Consider the following 21200-nt stretch of genomic DNA (forward strand, 5'->3'; position numbering starts at 1 on the left):
TGTGGGAGTGCCAGGCACAGCACCATCCCCGAGTTTGGGCCGACTGGGGAGGGCCTGGGGCCGGCCAGGAGACACCTGTGGGAGGCCTGAGAGACGGCTGTACCTTGGAGATGGCCTGGTGGAGGACAGACCCCACCAGCCAGCTAGGAGGGGGTCTGGGGTCCTGTTCTGGGGAGGGAAGAGCAGACTCCATGATATCCTTGGGGTCTCCAGATAGCCCACCAGGAGTGGGGAGGGTGAGCAGGGACGCGGCGCCCCTACTGACTTGGGACCCTCCTCCAGGCCCACACCTCAGCACCCAGGACATCTGGGCCCCCCGCCCCCAGCGCTGTCTAGTCTGGCTGCCTGACCATCACTCCCAGCCTGCTTCCCACTCCTGTGTCTTCTGGGGATGGCCCTCAAGGACAGCATGTTGACACATCAGGCCCAGCTCTATCACTGAGGAGGGAGATAGGCTGCCAGGGACAGAAAGGACTCTCTAAGAAGGCCACTCTGCCTGGAGTGGGGGCGCCGGGCACTGTCCCCCAAGGTCGTGGCAGAGGAGATAGGGGTCTGTCCTGCACAAACACCCCACCTTCCACTCGGCTTACTTAAGGCGGGAAGCCCAGCCCCTGGCAGCACCCACGATGCGGGACCTGCCTCTCACCGGCCTGGCCCTAGTGCTGTCCGCCCTGGGGGCTCTGCTAGGGACTGAGGCCCTCAGAGCAGAGGAGCCAGCTGTGGGCACCGGTGGCCTCATCTTCCCAGAAGACTTGGACTGGCCGCCAGGCAGCCCACAAGAGCCTCTGTGCCTGGTGGCGCTGGGCGGGGACAGCAATGGCAGCGGCTCCCCCTTGCGGGTGGTGGGGGCTCTGAGCGCCTATGAGCAGGCCTTCCTGGGGGCTGTGCAGCGGGCCCACTGGGGCCCCCGAGACCTGGCCACCTTCGGGGTCTGCAGCACCGGCGACAGGCAGGCTGCCTTGCCCTCTCTACGGCGGCTGGGGGCCTGGCTGCGGGACCCTGGGGGGCAGCGCCTGGTGGTCCTGCACCTGGAGGAAGGTATGTGGGGCCCAGCCCCAAGCTTGGCACCGCCGGCTTCCTTCAGGTGGGCCGGGTCCTCCTAGGGAAGATCAGGGGCTGGCAGAGCCCCCACCCTGGGCAGGGAGGCTGTGGTCTTGTTCCTAGGACTGGGTTGCGGGTCCGTGGCCCGGAAGGTGGGCACCGCGCTCTGTCCTGTCCCCGAAGCCCAGCTCTTAGACCTGCCCCTGCCGCAGTGCCGGGGAGAGAGCTGCTGCCTTCTCGCCACGCCTGAAGAGGACGCAGGGCTTGGGGCCAGTGGAACCCTCCTTCCCACAGCCCCAGCCTGTTCTCGGGGCCACTGGCCTGGGAGACTCCCTGCGGGGAAGGGGCTTCATCGGGCACCCCAACCCAGAGACCCCAGGGCGGCAGCCCCACCCACAGCCTCAGACGCAGCCCCTGCCTGCCCAGGCCGTCACCGCTCCCTGGCTGCAGAAAGGCAGCGAAGAGGGGCACCCTCGTCCCCCGCTCGAGGTCCCCTGCACAGTGGCCAGAGCGGCAGGGATGGATCCCAAAGACTCCCGGGGGGTGTGGCCTTCAATGGCTCAGGCGTCCCCTGCTGTCCCCGCTGCAGTGACCTGGGAGCCGACACCCTCGCTGAGGTTCCAGGAGCCCCCGCCTGGAGGAGCTGCCCCCCCAGAGCTGGCGCTGCTGGTGCTGTACCCTGGGCCTGGCCCTGAGGTCACTGTGACGAGGGCTGGGCTGCCGGGTGCCCAGGTACCAGGGAGTTGCATGGGGCAGTGCCCGGGCCGCGGCGGGGGGCATGGATTTGTTGCAGGGTCTGCAGTACTGAGAACAGCGTAGAACCAGTGAAGATGGAAGGGGACCGGTAGAGCGGGGCTGGTAGAGCGGGGCTGGGTAAGCCTTCATCCAGCCGGGCTGAGCCCTGGTCTCCGCAGAGCCTCTGCCCGTCCCGGGACACCCGCTACCTGGCGTTGGCGGTGGACCGCCCTGCGGGGGCCTGGCGCGGCTCTGGGCTGGCTTTGACCCTGCAACCCCGCGGAGAGGGTAGGTCCGCGTGGAGAGGGACGGGGCGCCGGGTCGACTGCCCTCGGGCCCCCAGCCCCTGAGCCAGCCGCGCGCCCACCCACCGCAGGCTCCCCGCTGAGTACGGCCCGGCTGCAGGCACTGCTGTTCGGCGACGACCACCGCTGCTTCACACGAATGACCCCGGCCCTGCTCCTGCTGCCGCAGTCCGAGCCCGCGCCGCTGCCCGCGCAAGGCCAGCTGGACACCGTGCCCCTCCCGCCGCCCAGGTGCGCGCAGGCACCGGGGCACGGGGCAGGAGCGGGCGGGGGCGGCGTGGCCTCGTGGCCGCTCTCAACTCCCCCAACTGCGGGTTCCAGGCCATCTGCGGAACTCGAGGAGTCGCCACCCAGGGCAGACCCCTTCCTGGAGACGCTCACACGCCTGGTGCGGGCGCTGCGGGGCCCCCCGGCCCGGGCCTCCGCGCTGCGCCTGGCCCTGGACCCCGACGCGCTGGCCGGCTTCCCGCAGGGTCTGGTCAACCTGTCGGACCCCGCGGCGCTGGAGCGCCTGCTCGACGGCGAGGAGCCGCTGCTGCTGCTGCTGAGGCCCACTGCGGCCACCACCGGGGATCCTGCGCCCCTGCACGACCCCCCGTCGGCGCCGTGGGCCACGGCCCTGGCGCGCCGCGTGGCTGCCGAGCTGCAAGCGGCAGCTGCTGAGCTGCGCAGCCTCCCCGGTCTGCCTCCGGCCGCAGACCCGCTGCTGGCGCGCCTGCTCGCGCTCTGCCCAGGCGGCCCCGGCGGCCCCGGCGATCCCCTGCGAGCGCTGCTGCTCCTGAAGGCGCTGCAGGGCCTGCGCGTGGAGTGGCGCGGGCGGGATCCGCGCGGCCCGGGTCGGGCACAGCGCAGCGCCGGGGCCACCGCCGCCGACGGGCCGTGCGCGCTGCGCGAGCTCAGCGTAGACCTCCGCGCCGAGCGCTCCGTACTCATCCCCGAGACCTACCAGGCCAACAATTGCCAGGGCGTGTGCGGCTGGCCTCAGTCAGACCGCAACCCGCGCTACGGCAACCACGTGGTGCTGCTGCTGAAGATGCAGGCCCGTGGGGCCGCCCTGGCGCGCCCACCCTGCTGCGTGCCCACCGCCTACGCGGGCAAGCTGCTCATCAGCCTGTCGGAGGAGCGCATCAGCGCGCACCACGTGCCCAACATGGTGGCCACCGAGTGTGGCTGCCGGTGACCCCTGCGCCGCGCGGACTCCTGCCCCGAGGGTCCGGACGCGCCCCAGCTCGCGCCCCTTCCCATATTTATGCGGACCCCAAGCATCGCCCCAATAAAGACCAGCAAGCAACCGGGTGGGGTGTCCGTGCGTGTTAGGGGGCCCGTGGGACCTCCCTTGCCATCTCTTCTCGCGCACGGTTCGGATCCGCCCTGTAGAGCTCGCGGTCTCTCCCCTGCCTGAAACGCCCCACCACCGTCTTTCAGGCCCCGGACTCGGTGCCGGGTCCAGGCGTAAAGGAGCAGGTGACTCTGCGGCCGCAGCACTCGCTTTATTTCGCCAGAGTCGCGGGGCGTCCAGAAGGGGTCCCTGGACTCGGGCGCGGGGCTGGCTCAGTCCCGCCCCTTGCCTGCGCGGAGCTTCTGGCGACTCCCAGGCCGCTGCTCCTCGTCGGGACGCCTCAGGGACACCCAGGCCTGCCTCTTCCTGGGCTCGGCGTCCCTGGAGTCCCGTGCCCACGGCCGGTGGCCCCCTTCGCGTGACTCCCAGCGCCGGGGTAGGGCTTCCCGGGGCTCCCTGGCGGCCCGTGGCTTCTCCTTCCGCGGCCTCTCTTTCTTCGGCCTCTCCTTCTCCTTCCGCGGCTTCCCCTCTCTCCGAGGCCTCTCCTTGGGTCCCCGGTCTGCGAGGGGCACACGGTCCTCCCGGACGGCCTCTCCGGTGGCCTCGCCGGGCTCCTCTTCGTCCTTCTCTGCAGCCTCCCGACTCCCGGGAATCTTGGGTCTGACCTCTGCCTCGGCCCGGGGCGCAGGCGGCGCTGATGGAGGCGCCTGGGCCTCGAACTTAGGCTGCAAGACAGAGTGGGGTCCTGGGGTAAGCGCCCACCTTCCCCCCGGCCCGGGCTCCTTCTTTCCCTGGGGATGAAGGTCCCACTGCCCGCGGTCAGTGGAAGGAAGCGCTTACCAGGGGCGACGATGGCTCCCTCGGGGCTGAGCTTGGCGGGACCCAGGGCTCGGGCGCACGTGCTTGGAGTGCTGCCTCCCCAGCCACGGCGTCTGCAGCGACAGGGTCGGGACCCGAGTCAGCTGGGCCGAGGCACGGACCACACTGTCCATCCCTCCCTCACCCCTAGAGCCCCCCTCCCTGGACAGTTGGAGTGGGGCTCCCCCGGTACGGCTGAGGCTAAGGATGCCCCCGAGCCGTGGGAAGGGACTCCGGGACTCCGCTGCTGCGGCGCCCCTCCTCCGAACCTCGCTCCTTCAATTGGTCATTCTTCCCCCCGACCACGGGCTGTAGGAGGCCCCAGGCAAGGCAGGGGTCGCAGGAGTGCCCCCGGGGGGCGCTCACGAGCTGAGCGGTCCCCAGAGAGGGCGCAAGAGGAAGGCCGCAGAACGCTACGCGGGAGGAGGGGTTGCACAAGGTCCATCCGGAAGCCAGAACCTACTCGCGGCGAGGGGAATGGGCCCCGCAAAAGGTCCACACGGGGTGAGAGGGGCGCGCAAGGCCCGTCACTTAAGGGGAGATGCACAAACCAACTCTGGGGGCATGCAAGACCCAGCCCTGGAGAGGAGGCTCCCAGACCCCACCCTTGCGGCACAGGGCCTTTCCTTGGAGGAACAGGCGCACAGGTGGACCCCAGCCTCGCCCCACCTCTGGGGAGCCTGCGCTCACCGCGGCACAGCTGGAAAGCCGAGCCCAGCAGCGCCACCAGTGAGGCGAGCACCAGGCACTTGTTGAGCGACAGGTCTTCCCAGGGCAGCTCCTCGCTCAGGGCCGGGGGCGGTGGCGGCGGCTGCGGGGGCGGCGCGGTCTGCGCCTTCTTGCGCGCGGGGACGCTCCGAGGGCCTGCGGGGGCAAGTGCGCGCTGCGCTGTGTCCACTGGCTCTGCGCCGCCCCCTTCCCCGGGCGCAGGGGACAAGAGAGAGGCCTGCGCCCTGAACTCGGCTCTCCCTGCCTGCCTGTGCGGCTTCGGGCGCAGGTGAACCCAGCCCCGGGTGCCCCGCAGCTGCACGGGGATGCCTAGAGTTTCTGGAAGGTAACTTCCCGGAGCTGAGTGGCTTAGCTGGTATTATTACGCATTACTAGAGGCTCCCCGCCCGTTGACTCGCTGCCTGCCACACTTCGACGCCACTCAACCAGGACACCACCCTCCAAGATCCAAGGACCCAGCTCCGGGACCTAAGCCTCACACCAGTCCGTTCCCACCCCACACTTCACCCATGCCTCCTGCAAACCCACTCGCTCCGGCTTTCAGCCTCTCCTTCCCCGTTCCTGGGGTCCCCTTGGCGGCAAGCTCTTTTTCCATCTTCTTGGGCCTGGTGTCCACACTGCGGCCTTCAGCCACCGGCTCCTGAGAGTCCTGTGGTTATCATGAGACATTCCACATGTTTCCTTCCAGTGCCAAACCCTTCCCGTGGGCTTTAGACACCTGCCTCCCTTGGTCGGCTTGTCCCCAACTCCCCAGGCGTCCTGGGTTAAAGACTGAGGGTCCCAGCTACTCACGTGGGGCGGGCTGCCGGAGTCGGCCAGCCTGGGTGTCGCTGTGGGAACAGAGAGAGAGTCAAGGTTGTGGGGACCCCCAGGCCAATCCCACCCTCTCCCCTGGCACTGCTGGGTGATGTGCGGGTGACTAACCCCATCTTATAGATAAGAAAGTAGGTGGAGGCCAGCACAGTGGTTCACACCTGGAATCCCAGCATTTTTGGGGAGACTGAGGTGGGAGGATCACCTGAGCCCAGGAGTTTGAGACCAGCATGGGCAACATAGTGAGACCCCACCTCTAAAAAAAAAAAAAAAACTAGCGAGGCGTGGTGGCCTGCACCTGTGGCCCCAGCTACTTGGGAGGCCGAGGCAGGAGGATCACTTGAGCCTGGGAGGTCGAGGCTGCAGTGGCTTATGATCATGTCACTGTACTCTAGCACGGAAGACAGAACGAGGCTCTGTCTCAAAAAAATAATAAAAATAAATAAAAATATAAAGAAAGCAGACAGGCTTGGAAAGAGCTTTGCCCGAAGACACACCGCATTTCAGTGGCAACGTGGGATTTGAACCTAGATCTGTGTGGCCCAGCGCCTGTCTTCCTTGGGGGCTCCTTACAGACCCTTGAGGCAGAAATGAGGGCCAGGGGTTGAACACGGGGAGCACAGTATAAGCCAGTCCAGTGTGGGAGGCTAAGAAGCTCTAGTCTCTGAAGATGGGCCTCCTGGCTCAAGGGGACCGTCAGGGAAGGGCTTCCTCCCGCCAGCGCCACAAGGGTACCTGGAGCCCTGTCCTCCTGGGTCTCGGCCAGCGCGGAGTGGTCCTCCAGGGCCTGGCAGCTGCCCAGGCCGCCATCCAGCTCCTCCCAGGCTCTGGTTGTCATGGAGATGGCTGGAGCAGCAGCAGGTCCCAGGCCGGGCTGGGAGGGGTGGGGAAAAAGGTCTTGCATTTACTGAGTCCCTGCCATGGGCCTGGGCCTGACTTGGAGGTTCTGCGGACACCAACTAACAGGCCCCGTCCTCCCACCCCTCGCTCGGCAAATTCACACTCATGCCAGGCATGGCCCGGCGCCCACTCCAGGCATCTCCCTGACCCCGCGTGCCTGCCCTGGGTCCCCTCCTTATAGCCCAGCCTCGCTGGGTCCAGTATCCATCAGCACAGTAGCCAAGGCTGCTCTGGCCCAGAGAGGGCGGGAGCCCCTTCAGGACAACACAGCAATGAGTCCCAGACGCACCCCAAACCGAAACTCTTGGCCCCAGAGTCAGCTCATATTCTCTGAGACCAGGGACTATTTTTATCTGGTGCCTGAGGCCAGCGGGACAGGCTAACAGGTGCCCCAGCCCCTCCCAGGCCTGTGCTCTCATGGGGTCTCCCTCTGGGCCACCCTGACCTGCCATTCTGGGCACCCACATCCCGCTGCGTGACCCTGTGAGTCTACAGGCTCGGGCCCGAGCAGCAGAACCATCCTGACTCTGGTCATGACAGGCCAGGGCAGGGGAGGAGGGTCCCGGTTGGTGGGGGGGGGGGGTCTTCTGATCCTGACACCGAGTACTCTGCCTTGTCCCACTAACTCTGTTCCCATATGACAGATGAGGAAACTGAGGCTAGAGACAGCGCCATTGGCTGGAGGTCGCAAGGAGCTTCAAGTCAGACCCAAAGCTGTACTCTTCAGGGTCCCCATGGCCTCTGGCTGCTGGGATTAGGGTGTCCCTGTATCTAGGCTGAAAAACCACCCAGTCCTGGGGCTCCAAGACCTGGAAGGGGCCTATCGCGTGGCAGTGGGGGAGGGGCCCAAGAAGCATGGGAGGCTGGTGTGTGGCCCCTGGGTGTGCGTGGGGGCAGCTCCAGGAACTGGGGACCCTTACAGTCCTCTGCAACACCCCTTCACACCACGGGAGCCCACACCTCTGCCTGGGACTCCCCCAGCCTCACTTCCTTACCCCCGAGCCTCGCTTACCCGCCAGCCGCTTTGCTGAGCCTTGTGGACAGGATGGAGGATGGGGAGGGTGGCCCCGTGATGGATGGCAACAGGTGGCCAGAGACCGCGGGTGGGCCAATCAGCATGCCCGCTGGAGTGAGGTCACAGCCCGAGAGTCCCCCACCCTTCCCTGCCATTGCAGTGGGGCAGGGCATTGCTCCTACTCAGCACTCGCCACTGCCACCCAGGGAGACATAGCGCCTGCAGCTGGGACTACAGGCGCGCACCATCACACCCGGTAAATCTTTTATTTTTTTTGAGATGGAGTCTTGCTCTGTTGCCCAGGCTGGAGTGCAGTGGCGCGATCTCGGCTCACTGCAAGCTCCGCCTCCCGGGTTGACGCCATTCTCCTGCCTCAGCCTCCCGAGTAGCTGGGACTACAGGCGCCCGCCACCACACCTGGCTAATTTTTTTGTATTTTTAGTAGAGACGGGGTTTCACCGTGTTAGCCAGGATGGTCTCGATCTCCTGACCTCGTGATCCGCCCACCTCGGCCTCCCAAAGTGCTGGAATTACAGGCGTGAGCCACTGCACGGGGACTAATTTTTGTATTTTTTTTTCAGTAGAGACGGGGTTTCCCCATGTTGGCCAGGCTGCTCTTGAACTCCTGACCACAAGTGATCCGTGTGATCCGCTCGCCTTGGCCACCCAAAGTGCTGGGATCCCAGGCGGGAGCCCCTGCAATGCATTCATTCCTGCTGTTTAAAGCCACCCTATTTGGGGTCATTTGTTACTGCAGCTCTGGCAGGCTTATACACTCGAACTGCCTGCTCCCACACCATCATGCAGAGAAACCTGACGCCTCTGCTCTGGGGAGAGCACCCGGGCTCTCTCAGCCCCCAAAGGCACATTCTAAGGCCTGCATGCAGATGTTTGAGCCCTACCCGCAAAGCATGGTGACTTTGGGAGTCCTGAGGAAAGAGGGGAAGTGGATTTTGGTGGTGAGGCCTGTGTGTTAAAAATCCCGAGTGAATGGCCGGGCACGGTGGCTCACGTCTGTAATCCCAGCAGCACTTTAGGAGGCCGAGGTGGGCGGATTGCCTGAGGTCAGGAGTTTGAGACCAGCCTGGCCAACATGGTGAAATCCCGTCTCTAATAAAAATACAAAAATTAGCGAGGCGTGGTGGCGCATGCCTGTAATCCCAGCTACTGGGGAGGCTGAGGCAGGAGAATCGCTTGAACCCGGGAGGCAGAGGTTGCAGTGAGCTGAGATCACATCATTGCACTCCAGCCTGGGCGACAGAGTGAGACTCCGTCTCAAATAATAATAATAATTCTGAGTGAACAGGGCCTCCCCAGGAACTATCAAGAGACCCAGAAGGCCACCCCACCTGCAGCAAAGCAAGGGCTGGGCCTCCCTAGTCCCCACTTCCCTCCGCTTTAGAAATGGCTCTTGGCCGGGCACGGTGACTCACGCCTGTAATCCCAGCACTTTGGGAGGCCAAGGCGGGTGGATCACGAGGTCAGGAGATCAAGACCATCCTGGCTAACACGGTGAAATCCCCCATCTCTACTAAAAATACAAAAAATTAGCTGGGTGTCGTGGCGAGCGCCTGTAGTCCCAGCTACTCGGGAGGCTGAGGCAGGAGACTGGTGTGAACCTGGGAGGTGGAGCTTGCAGTGAGCCGAGATTGCGCCACTGCACTCCAGCCTGGGTGACAGAGCAAGACTCTGTCTCAAAAAAAAAAAAAAAAAAGAAACACTTCTCATTTTTTTCTGTATGATACAAGGCAGACACAAACAGGAAACCAAGAGAAGCTCAAAGCAAAAACTGTAAAGCACCTGTCATCTTCCCACCCCCAAACAGACACTGTTTAATAGTTTCACGTGTTCTTTCTGCTGTTTGTAACTTGTGATTTTATTATTAGTTCCATATTTATTTTTATAAAGCTGGCATAATTAGCGAAGGGCTGAACATCTTGTTTGTAACCTAGATTTATTTTTTCCTCCTAAAAGTTTTTTTTTTTTTTGAGATGGAGTCTCTTTCTCTCACCCAGGCTGGAGAGCAGTGGCTCAATCTTGGCTCACTGCAACCTCCGCCTCCTGGGTTCAAGCGATTCTCCTGCCTCAGCCTCCTGAGGACCTAGGATTACAGGCATGCGCAACTGTGCCTGGTTAATTTTCATATTTTTAGCAGAGATGGGGTTTCACCATGTTAATCAGGCTGGTCTCAAACTCCTGACCTCAGGCGATCTGCCCGCTTCGGCCTCCTGAAGTGTTGGGATTACAGGCGTGAGCCACGGTGCCTGGCCCCTCCTAAAAGTATATTACAGCTTGGCAGTTCCTCAAAAAGCTAAAATAAAACGACCATAAGATGCAGAAACTCTACTCCTAGGTATCTACGAAAAGGAATCCGAAGCTGGGACTCAGATATTTGCACACCTAAGTTCAGGGCACCACGATTCTCTGCAGCCACGTGGTGTAGGCAGCTCTAGCATTCCATCCTCAGATACACGGATCAGCACAGCGTGGCACTTCCACACAATGAAGTACCACACAGCCGTGAACAGGAATGGGGCTCTGACTGCGGCCATGGCGTGAATGCACTTTAAGGATGTCATGCTCGGTGAGAGATGCCAGGCACAGAAGGCCACACTGTATGTGATCCCATTTCTATGAAATGTCCAGGACAGGGCCGGGTACAGTCGCTCACGCCTGTAATCCCAGCACTTTGAGAGGCCAAGCTGGGTGGATCACGAGGTCAGGAGATTGAGACTATCCTGGCTAACTACTAAAAGATACAAAAAATTAGCCAAGCATAGTGGCGGGTGCCTGTAGTCCCAGCTACTTGGGAGGCTGAGGCAGGAGAATGTCATGAACCCGGGAGGCAGAGCTTGCAGTGAGCCGAGATGGCACCACTGCACTCCAGCCCGGGCGACAGAGCGAGACTCCGTCTCAAAAAAAAAAAAAAGAAATGTCCAGGACAGGCCAATTCACAGAGACAGGAAGGGGATGTGTGTGGGTGCTGGGGTTGGGAAGGGGATGGGGAGTGATGGCTGATGGGGGTGGAGCTTCATTTTAGGGTGACGAGAATGTTCTGGAATAAGACGGGTGGTGGTTGCTGAGTCATTTCACTTAGGATAATGATCTCCAGCTCCATCCATGTTGCTGCAAAATATATGATTTCATTTGTTTGTTTTTTGAGACAGGGTCTCATCTCCGTCACCCAGGCTGGCATGCAGTGGCACAATCAGGGCTCACTACAGCCTCGGCCTCTTGAGCTCAGATGGTCATCCCACCTCAGCCTCCTGAGTAGCTGGGACCACAGGTGCCTGACACCACACGCAGCTAATTTTTTTATTTTCTATTTATGAGACAGGGTCTCACTCTGTCGCCCAGGCTACAGTGCAGTGGCACCATCTCTGCTCATTGCAACGTCTGCCTCCGAGGCTCAAGTGATTCTCCTGCCTCAGTCTCCTGAGGAGCTGGGATTACAGGCATGTGCCACCATGCCCAGCTAATTTTTTTTTTTTTTTTTTTGAGATGGAGTTTCGCTCTTGTTGCCCAGATTGGAGTGCAGTGGCACAATCTCGGCTCACTGCAACCTCTGCCCCCGGGTTCAAGTGATTCTCCTGCCCCAGCCTCCCAAGTAGCTGGGATTACAGGCGTGTGCCACCACACCCAGCTAATTTTTGTATTTTTAGTAGTGACAGGGTTTTGCCATGTCGACTAGGCTGGTCTCAAACTCCTGACCTCAGGTGATCCACCTGCCTCGGCCTCCCAAAGTGCTGAGATTACAGGCATGAGCCACTGTGCCCAGCTGCTAATTTTTGTATTTTTAGTAGAGATGGTGTTTCACCATGTTGCCTGGGCTGGTCTCGAACTCCTGGGCTCAAGTGATCCAGCAGCCTTGGCCTCCTGAAATGCTGGGATTACAGGTGTGAGGCACCACGCCCTGTCTCTATGCTTAACTTTTTGAAGAGCCACCAGTCTCTTTTCCAAAGTGACTGAACTGTTTTACCTGCCCAGCAGCCATACAGGAGCGTTCCAACTTCTCCATGTCCAACTCATTTTCCAGTTTGTGTTTTTATTGCCAGCCTAGTGGGTGTGAACGGCATGATCTCATTGTGGTTTCGATTTGCATTTCCCTGGTCAAAATAAATAACTTTTTTTTTTTTTTTTAAGAGACTAGGTCTCCCTATGTTGGCGAGGGTAGTCTGAAACCCTTGGCCTCAAGCAATCCTCCTGCCTTGGCCTCCCAAAGTGCTGGGATCACAGGCGTGAGCCACCCCGGCCTCAACAGCATTTTCACCTTCTTATTCTCCCTTTGCATTCCTTTCCTGGAAGGCTCAGCTTTTCCAGAAGCAAAGCCTGGACGCAGGGCCTCTGTGGGACTTTCTTTTTTTATCTTTTTTTTTTTGAGACAGAGTCCAGCCCTGTTGCCCAGGCTAGAGTGCAATGGCGCAATCTCGGCTCACTACAACCTCTGCCTCCTGGGTACAAGCAATTCTCCTGCCTCAGCCTCCCGAGTAGCTGGGATTATAGGTGTGCACCACCACGCCCAGCTAATTTGTTGTATCTTTAGTAGAGATGGGGTTTCACCATGTTGGCCAGGCTGATTTTGAACTCCTGACCTAGTGATCTGCCTGCCTCGGCCTCCCAAAGTGCTGGGGTTACAAGCGTGAGCCACTGAGCCCGGCCCGGACTTTTTTTTTTTTAAGACTTAGTCTTCCCAGGCTGGAGTGCAGTGGCACAATCTCGGCTCACTGCAAGCTCTGCCTCCCGGGTTCAAGTGATTCTCCTGCCCCAGCCTCCCAAGTAGCTGGGATTACAGGTGCCCACCACCACACCCAGCTAATTTTTGTATTTTCAGTAGTGACAGGGTTTTGCCATGTCGACCAGGCTGGTCTGGAGTTCCTGACCTCGGGTGATCCTCCTGCCTCCGCCTCTCAAAGGGCTGGGATTACAGGTGTGAGCTACCGTGCCCGGCCCAGTTTTGCTAATTTTGTGAGGAACAGTGTCATCTGAGGGCATTGACTCTGGATGGAGACGACTCAGATTCTGACCCTGACTCCACTGCTGCCTGGCTGTGCCACAGTTTCTTTTCCTGTAAAATGGAAATAAAATGGAGACCCCACCTCCTGGGGTCCTTGTGAGCATTAAGCCAAGCACGGGGGCAGGTGCTTGGCTCCTGTACACAGCTTGAGCTGTGTACTCATATTGTTAACACTGCCATGACAAAGGTGAGGAAGCCACTGAGACCGTGAGATTCCGCACCCCGTGGAAGCCCAATTGTGACACCCCCCCAAAGCAGGGTCCTTCCAGCCTCTGGAACACAAAACACCTTAGTGGGAAACCCCCAGGGGACCCTCAGCATGGGCCACTGAGGCAGGAGGTTGAGAACTGTGGGGAGTGCTGGGCAGTGGCCAACTTCCTGCCTCTGCCAGGGCAGCACACCAATTTCATTTGTGTGTCCACCCTACTTGTTCTCAGGGAGAGGTGGTTCCTTTCCTGGGGTGACTTCTAGGCTGGGGCATTTAATTGCTAGTGTGAGATCTTCCAGGGTCTTCCTCTCTTGGCCATAGTGACGTTCAAGATGGCAGGGGAGGTGAGCAGCGCCCCCTAGGGCCTGAGAAGCTCACAGAGCAAGAACAAGAAATAAACCTTTCATGGTTTGCAGGTGTGTTTACAATTTTTTGTTTTGTTTTTATTTATTTGCTTATTTTAAAAATTTTATTCATCTATTTATTTTTGAATGGGGGTCTTGCTATATTGCCCAGGCAGGTCTTGAACTCCTAGGCTCAAGCTATCCTCCTGACTCTGCCTCTCTAAGAGCTGGGATTATAGGTGTGAGCCACCATGCCTGGCCAGTTTTGTTTTGTTTTTTAAAGAGATAGGGCCGGGCACAGTGTTTCACACCTGGGAGGCCGAGGCAAGTGGATTACTTGAGGCTCGGAGTTCAAGAGCAGCCTGGGCAACATAGCAAGACCCTGTCTGTACAAGAAAAAGAAGAAAAAGAAAAAAAAGAAAAGAAAAACAATAAAAAACAATTTTATGGCTGGGCGCGGTGGCTCACGCCAGTAATCTCAGCACTTTGGGAGGCCGAGGCGGGTGGATCATGAGGTCAGGAGTTCAAAACCAGCCTGGCCAAGATGGTGAAACCCCATCTCTACTAAAAAATACAAAAGAAATTAGCCAGGCGTGGTAGCGGGTGTCTGTCATCCCAGCTACTTCGGAGGCCGAGGCAGAGAATTGCTTGAACTCGGGAGGCAGAGGTTGCAGTGAGCCAAGATTGTGCTACTGCACTCCAGCCTGGGCGACTCCGTCTCAAAAAAAAAAAAAAAAAAAAAAAATTTACAAAAGTAAAGGTCAAACTCCATGAAAATAGAGACATGGACAATGTGGGGCAGGAAATACTGAAGAGCTGCAGAGAATGATGTTCAGATGCTCTGCCCGTAAAGCTTTCTTCCTTTTTCTATAACGAAAGCTTTGTGAAAACATTAGGCCAAGCATGGTGGCACACACGTGTAATCCCAGCACTTTGGGAGGCTGAGGCGGGAGGATCACCTGAGCCCAGGAGTTTGAGACCAGCCTGGGCAACATGGCGAAAACCCATCTCTACAAAAATACAATAAATGAACATTATAAATAGTGCAAAATAAAATCCTGAAAATTATAGCAAGGGGCAAAACCATAAGAAATATAGGCTGGGCGCGGTGGCTCACGCCTGTAATCCCAGAATTTTGGGAGGCCGAGGTGGGCGGATCACCTGAGGTTGGGAGTTCCAGACCACCCTGGACAACATGATGAAACCCCATCTCTACTAAAAATACAAAAATTAGCCGGGCGCAGTGGTGCACGCCTGTAATCCCAGCTAATGGGGAGGCTGAGACACGATAACCCCTTGGACCTGGCAGGTGGAGGTTGCAGTAAGCCGAGATGGTGCCACTGCACTCCAGCCTGGGGAACAGAGTGAAACTCCATCTCAAAACCAAAAAAAAAAAAAAGAAAAAGAGGCCGGGCGCAGTGGCTCACACCTGTAATCCCAGCACTTTGGAAGGGCAAGGCGGGCAGATCACGAGGTCAGGAGATTGAGACCATTCTGGCTAACACAGTGAAACCCCGTCCCTACTAAAAATACAAAAAAAATGGCCAGGCGCAGTGGCTCATGCCTGTAATCCCAGCACTTTGGGAGGCCAAGGCGGATGGAACACGAGGTCGGGAGATCGAGACCATCCTGGCTAACACAGTGAAACCCTGTCTCTACTAAAAATACAAAAAATTAGCCAGGCATGGTTGCAGGTGCCTGTAGTACCAGCTACTCGGGAGGCTGAGGCAGGAGAATGGCCTGAACCCGGGAGGCAGAGCTTGCAGTGAGCCGAGATCGTGCCACTGCACTCCAGCCTGGGTGACAAAACGAGACTCCGTCTCAAAAAAAAAAAAAAAAAAAATTAGCCAGGCATGGTGGCGGGCGCCTCTCGTCCCAGCTACTCGGGAGACTGAGGCAGGAGAATGGCATGAACCTAGGAGGCAGAGCTTGCAGTGAGCTGAGATCGTGACACTGCACTCCAGCCTGGGAGACAGAGGGAGACTCTGTCTCAAAAAAAAAAAAAAAGAAATGTAAGTACAGTAAAGGGAAAAACAGCAACTTGCTCGAGATAAGCCCTGTTTACTTGGGGGCCTTGCTTTTCCATGTGTGTTTGCCCAGCTCATCCCAAGGCTGCCCACACGGCTGTGGGTCCTGCTTTATCACCCAGCAGCAGATGCCTCTGCGGCTTTGTGGCCAAACCCCGGCCCTGCGCAGCCTCCTTGTGGCCTGAGCTTATCACAGGCCTCATGGTACACATTAAAAATGGTCAGTTCGAGGCCGGGCGCAGTGGCTCATGCCTGTAATCCCAGCACTTTGGGAGGCCGAGGCGGGCGGATCATGGGGTCAAGAGATCGAGACCATCCTGGCTAATATGGTGAAACCCCGTCTGTACTAAAAATACAAAAAATTAGCCAGGTGTGGTGGGGGGCGCCTGTAGTCCCAGCTACTTGGGAGGCTGAGACAGGACAATGGCGTGAACCCATGAGGCGGAGGTTGCAGTGAGCTGAGATTGCGCCACTGTACTCCAGCCTGGGTGACAGAGCGAGACTCCGTCTCAAAAAAAAAAAAAAAAAAAAAAAAAGTCGGTTCAGCCTGGCGCGATGGCTCATGCCTGTAATCCCAGCACTTTGGGAGCCCGAGGCAGGCAGACCACGAGATCAAGAGATCGAGATCATCCTGGCCAACATGGTGAAACCCCATCTCTACCAAAAATACAAAAATTAGTCGGGTGTGGTGGCCTGTGCCTGTAATCCCAGCTACTCGAGAGGCTGAGGCAGGAGAATCGCTTGAACCTGGGAGGTGGAGGTTGCAGTGAGCCGAGATCGCGCCTCTGCACTCCAGCCTGGGTGACAGAGCAAGACTCCGTCTCAAAAAAAATGGTCGGTTCTCCAGGAGGCAGAGGTTGCAGTGAGTGGCCACTGCACTCCAGCCTGGGCGACATGTAAAAAAAAAAAAAAAAAAAAAGGCCGGTTCTTGTTTACTTCCCTTTTTCTTCCCCACACTGTTTGCTCAAAAGAGTTCAAGGGCCTTCTGAGTTTTTCTTTAGGAGACAGAGCCAGGCTTGAATATAATGCCAGGCAGGAACATATGGAGAAAAGGAGGCCCAGATTCTTCCTTATTTTCCTGATTTTTCTTTTTTTTTTTTTTGAGACGGAGCCTCGCTCTGTCGCCCAGGCTGGAGTGCGGTGGCGCGATCTCGGCTCACTGCAAGCTCTGCCTCCTGGGTTCAGGCCATTCTCCTGCCTCAACCTCCCGATTAGCTGGGACTATAGGCGCCCGCCACAATGCCCGGCTAATTTTTGTTGTATTTTTCAGTAGAGACGGGGTTTCACCGTGTTAGCCAGGATGGTCTCGATCTCCTGACCTCGTGATCCGCCCACCTTGGCCTCCGAAAGTGCTGGGATTACAGGCATGAGCCACCGCGCTCTGTCATTTTCCTGCTTTCTTTCATTTTGTTTTTCTTTTTTTTTTTTTTTTTTTTTTTTTTGAGACAGTGTCTTGCTCTGTTCCCCCAGGCTGGAGTGCAGTGGTGTGATCACAGCTCACTGCAGCCTCGACCTCCTGGCTCAAGTGATCCTCTTGGTTCAGCCTCCCAAGTAGCCGGGATCACAGATGCCCACCCCAATCTCAGCTAATTAAAAATTTTTTAAAAATTTTTAAAATTTCTAGAAGTTTTTAAAATTCTCAACAAAGTGAGAACCTAGAGATAGGGTCTTGCTATGTTGGCCAGGCTGGTCTCCAACTCCTGGGCTCAAGTGCTCTTCTTGCTTCAACCTCCCAAAGTGCTGGGATTACAGGCATGAGCCACCGTGCCCGGCCCCAATCCTTCTTTATTTTTACCTGTTTATATTTTATTTTATTTAACTCATTATTATAATTCTTTTAGAGACAAGGTCTCCCTCTGTTACCCAGGCTGCAGTGCAGTCGAGAGACCATAGCTCACTGCAGCCTTGACCTCCCTGGCTCAGGTGATCCTCCTGCCTCAGCCGCTGGAGTAGCTGGAACTACAGGTGTGCACCAGCATGTCCCTAATTTTTAAATTTGCTGTAGAGATGGGGTCTGGCTATGTAGCCCTGGCTGGTCTTGAACTCCTGAGCTCAAGTGATCCTCTTGCCTCTGCCTCCCAAAGTGCACACCGGGCCCACATACCCTTTTTTAAATCAGAGTCAGCCGGGCGCAGTGGCTCACGCCTGTAATCCCAGCACTTTGGAAGGGTGAGATGGGTGGATCACCTGAGGTCAGGAGTTCGAGACCAGCCTGACCAATATGGTGAAATCCTGTCTCTACTAAAAATACTAAAAATACCAAAATTAACCAGGCATGGTGGCGTGAGCCTGTAATTCCCAACTACTTGGGAGGCCGAGGGAGGAGAATCACTTGAACCTGGGAAGGGGAGGTTGCAGTGAGCTGCCGAGATCATGCCCCTGAACTCCAGCCTGGGAGACAAAGTGAGACTCTGTCTCAAAAATCAATCAGCCAGGTGCGGTGGCACACCTGGAATCCCAGCACTTTGGGAGGCAGGCAGATCATGAGGTCAGGAGTTTGAGACCAGCCTGGCTAATATGGTGAAACCCTGTCTCTATTAAAAATACAAAAATTAGCTGGGAATGGTGGTGCATGCCTGTAGTCCCAGCTTCTCGGGAGGCTGAGGCAGGAGAATCGCTTGAACCCTGTAGGTGGAAGTTGCAGTGAGCCAAGGTTACACCACTGCACTCCAGCCTGGGCTACAGAGTGAGAGTCTGTCTCAAAAAAAAAAAAAAAAAAATCAGTCCATCAGTCAATCAAACAGAGTCATACTCTCTGCCTCGTCTGCCAGCATCCCTATCCCCTCAACCTTGATTTCAGAGGAAAACCCAGGCATGGGCCCTCTATCCTTGACCACCCCACATCCTCTGCTGTCTCTTTCAGACAGTTCAAGCCTCACCACCTCCAGCGAAAGATATGCCTCTTTCTCTCCCTGCTGTTTGGGGGCCCCTCACCCAGTCACAGACTCCCCAGCTCCCAGCAAAGCACCTCCCACACTGGGGAGTTCCTGGGGAGCCCGGCCAGGTGGGCCAGCAGGGCACAGTTGCTGATCCTAGCGCTCATCCCACGTGGCCTGGCCAGTGTGGGGGTGGCTCTTCTAGAAGCCTCACAGCATTGGCAGGCGGCCATCAGAGCTAGAGGCGGGCAGGAGGAGGAAGTGAGAGCTGCTGCAGTCAGGACGGAGGGACAGGGCTCCCTGGTCATGGCTGTTCTGGAAATTGCACCCGTGACCTGTTCATTTCAAGCAGGCTCTTGCCTCCGTTCCCAGAGGAGGTCATCAACTAAGGGGCGTCATTCTGCCCTAAAGGGACATCGGGTGATGTTTGGGACATTTCTGATTGTCATGACTTGGGGTGCTCCTGGCATGGAGTGGGTGGAGGCCAGGGACGCTGCTCGGTACCCTGCAGTGCCCAGGACACTGCAGTCCAGCCTGGCGACAGAGCGAGACTCCGTCTCAAAAAACAAAAAACAAAAAAAAAGCAATCCACACCCTGAGTGGGGAAGGAGAGAGGAGCAGCATCCCAGGAGCTGGGGCCCTCCTGGTTCACACCGTTTGCCCAGGACGCCCCACCCCAGAGAACAATCCAAGCCCGATGTCCACAGGGCCGAGGGAGGAGACCCTGAGTTAATTATTTGAAACAGAGTCTGTTCTCTGCTCACACCAGACACCAGAATAAACTCCTTTTTTTTTTTTTTTTTGAGATGGAGTCTGGCTCTGTAGCCCAAGCTGGAGTGCAGTGGTGCAATCTTGGCTCACTGCAACCTCCACCTCCCGGGTGCCAGTTCAAGCAATTCTCCTGCCTCAGCCCCCTGAGTAGCTGGGATTACAGGCACGTGCAACCATGCCCAGCTAATTTTTGTATTTTTAGTAGAGACGGGGTTTCACCACCTTGGCCAGACTGGTCTTGAACTGCTGACCTCGTGATCCACCCGCCTCGGCCTCCCAAAGTGCTGGGATTACAGGCGTGAGCCACCGTGCCCAGACTCACGATAAACTCCTAATGGGGCAAACGGTATAAACCAGGAGGGCCCCAGCTCCTGCGATGCTTCTCCTCTCTCCTTCCCCACTCAGGGTGTGGATTGCTTTTTTTTTGTTTTTTTTGTGACGGAGTCACGCTCTGTCACCAGGCTGGAGTGCATCGGCGCCATCTCAGCTCACTGCAACCTCTGCCTCACGGTGTGGATTTCAACGTGCGCAGTCTCCTGGGACCTCAGCAGGGCAGAGGATCATGGGACGCGGAGTCTCTTGGGGGGGTCCATGGAATCCCCTAACTCGGGGGTCTCACCCAGGGTGATTCTGCCCCCAACAAGGGACACTGGGTGATGTCTGCGGATACTTGTGGTCGTCACGACTGGGGGTGCTCCTGGCATGGAGCGGGGGGAGGCCAGGGAAGCTGCTCAGTGCCCTGCAGTGCCCAGGGCGGCCCCAAATGTCAACAGCAGGAGTTAATTTCTGCCTCAACACCCGGATAGCGAATGCTCATAGCAGAGATGCAACAACAGCCTTCTGGTGCAGTACAAAATCTTGAAAGACGGCCAGGCGCGGTGGCTCACGCCTGTAATCCCCAAACTTTGGGTGGCCGAGGCAGGCGGATCACCTGAGGACAGGAGTTCCAGACCAGCCTGGCCAACATGGTGAAGCCCCATCTCTACTAAAAATACAGAAATTAGCCGGGCGTGGTGGCGGGCACCTGTAATCCCGGCTCCTCAGGAGGCTGAAGCAGGAGAATCGCTTGAACCTGGGAGGCGGAGGTTGCAGCGAGCCGAGATTGCGCCACTGCACTCCAGCCTGGGTGAGAGCCAGGCCCGGTCGCAAACAAAACAAAATTAAAACCATGAAAGGAATCAGGATTTGCCAGGAGTCGCATTTTTGCTTGGTAAGAACAAAATTTTGTTTATACATGAAATATAAAATATTTTATTAAACCTCACTGCAAAGTGGCAACTTTTTGCTAAATTCGTAATTTAGTCTACACACAAGCTATGTACCCGTATGTAACTGCCAAGAGTTATATCTTTGCTTATTAAATGCAAACTGCAGTTCATACCTGATATTTTTTTTCTGGATTTAACCAGGAGGGGAAATATTTTTGCTGGATAAGTCCACATTTTACCTCACAGGCGAACAGTTTACCGAACTTAACCACCAAAGAAATCGTTTTTTCCTTGGGAGATCCACATTTTAGTTCATACATGAGATGTGTTTCTGAATTTTAACTGCCAGGAGTAGTGTTTTTCCTTAGGGTAAGTTTCAGTTTCCACAGGAAAAATCTGAATTTATCTGCAAGGAGTAAAATGTTTGCTTAAGTCCAAATTGTACACTAAATATTTTACTAAATTTGAATATCTTCAACATTGGAAGTTCTTTTTTTTTAAACACTGGAAACATTTTAAGAACTGCAAGACCAAATTAAAAAAAATAAAACCAGTAATATCATCGATGATTACCAGGCGTTACTGGAAATAATTTTGTCCTATGGGAGTATGGGCGCGGTTGGACACCCCCGTAATACCCGGGGGCCTACCCAGGGGAGGGGTCCCGCTGCGTGAAGGGACCCTAGGGAGGGCGACGTGGACCACGACAGACAAACGGGCACTCGAAGACCCCCGAAAATCGGCCCCAGCGAGCCGCCACCGCCCCAAGGCACGATTGTGGGGGCGGGGACGGCTCGGGGCGCGCGCAGCGCGTACCCGGCGCCACGGCAGCCCCGCCCCCAGGCACCCGGAGAAGGACGCGCGCGGGAGGGGGCGTGGCCCGAGGCTCACCAACCAATCTCCAGAGCGCCTCTTCCTTTCCCTTTCCCTTCCACCAATCAGGCGCTGGGAGGGGGCGGGCGCGACTTTTTTTTCCCGGCGGCCCCGCGGCTCTGCCCCTGGTGCGGCCGCGTTCCCGGCGGCGCGGGGGGCGTGGCCTGGACGCGGCGTCTATAAAGGCGGGCGGTGGCAGCGGCG

General features: G+C 57.5%; 2 protein-coding genes across 5 annotated transcripts; one reads left to right on the forward strand and one right to left on the reverse strand.

The window, feature by feature from the left end:
- Window positions 1-38: 38 nt before the first annotated feature.
- Window positions 39-3483, forward strand: AMH (anti-Mullerian hormone). Its single transcript, XM_063719857.1, has 4 exons — window positions 39-1038; window positions 1631-1773; window positions 1956-2064; window positions 2153-3483. Exons 1-4 carry the CDS (start codon window positions 627-629, stop codon window positions 3259-3261), a joined length of 1773 nt encoding a protein of 590 aa, XP_063575927.1. The 5' UTR covers window positions 39-626; the 3' UTR covers window positions 3262-3483.
- JSRP1 (junctional sarcoplasmic reticulum protein 1) lies at window positions 3368-21142 on the reverse strand. Of its 4 annotated transcripts, XM_063719855.1 has the most exons (8): window positions 21015-21130; window positions 20297-20529; window positions 6496-6634; window positions 5740-5777; window positions 5476-5596; window positions 4909-5082; window positions 4201-4292; window positions 3368-4085 (listed from the first exon to the last, which is right to left on the reverse strand). In XM_063719855.1, exons 2-8 carry the CDS (start codon window positions 20441-20443, stop codon window positions 3633-3635), a joined length of 1164 nt encoding a protein of 387 aa, XP_063575925.1. In that variant the 5' UTR covers window positions 20444-20529; window positions 21015-21130; the 3' UTR covers window positions 3368-3632. The 4 variants fall into 4 exon arrangements, with proteins under 4 accessions (XP_063575925.1, XP_054395259.2, XP_063575924.1 ...); XM_054539284.2 differs by lacking the exon at window positions 20297-20529 and having other exon boundaries at window positions 21015-21142; XM_063719854.1 differs by lacking the exon at window positions 21015-21130 and having other exon boundaries at window positions 20297-20890.
- Between the last annotated feature and the right edge of the window lie 58 nt (window positions 21143-21200).

This window comes from Pongo abelii, chromosome 20, assembly GCF_028885655.2.
Source record: "Pongo abelii isolate AG06213 chromosome 20, NHGRI_mPonAbe1-v2.0_pri, whole genome shotgun sequence".
NCBI lineage: Eukaryota > Metazoa > Chordata > Mammalia > Primates > Hominidae > Pongo > Pongo abelii.

What these genes read in the sequence shown, in the direction of transcription:
- AMH (XM_063719857.1), top strand. Translation starts at nt 627, where the DNA reads ATGCGGGACCTGCCTCTCACCGGCCTGGCCCTAGTGCTGTCCGCCCTG. An exon ending in GGTCCTGCACCTGGAGGAAG is followed by an intron (nt 1,039 to 1,630) that starts GTATGTGGGGCC and finishes TCCCCGCTGCAG; the next exon opens with TGACCTGGGAGCCGACACCC. An exon ending in CCTGCAACCCCGCGGAGAGG is followed by an intron (nt 2,065 to 2,152) that starts GTAGGTCCGCGT and finishes CACCCACCGCAG; the next exon opens with GCTCCCCGCTGAGTACGGCC.
- JSRP1 (XM_063719855.1), bottom strand. Translation starts at nt 20,443, where the DNA reads ATGTATGAACTAAAATGTGGATCTCCCAAGGAAAAAACGATTTCTTTG. An exon ending in ATCCAGAAAAAAAATATCAG is followed by an intron (nt 6,635 to 20,296) that starts GTATGAACTGCA and finishes CACCCCTCCCAG; the next exon opens with CCCGGCCTGGGACCTGCTGC. An exon ending in GAGGCTGAAAGCCGGAGCGA is followed by an intron (nt 5,083 to 5,475) that starts GTGGGTTTGCAG and finishes TTGCCCCCGCAG; the next exon opens with GCCCTCGGAGCGTCCCCGCG.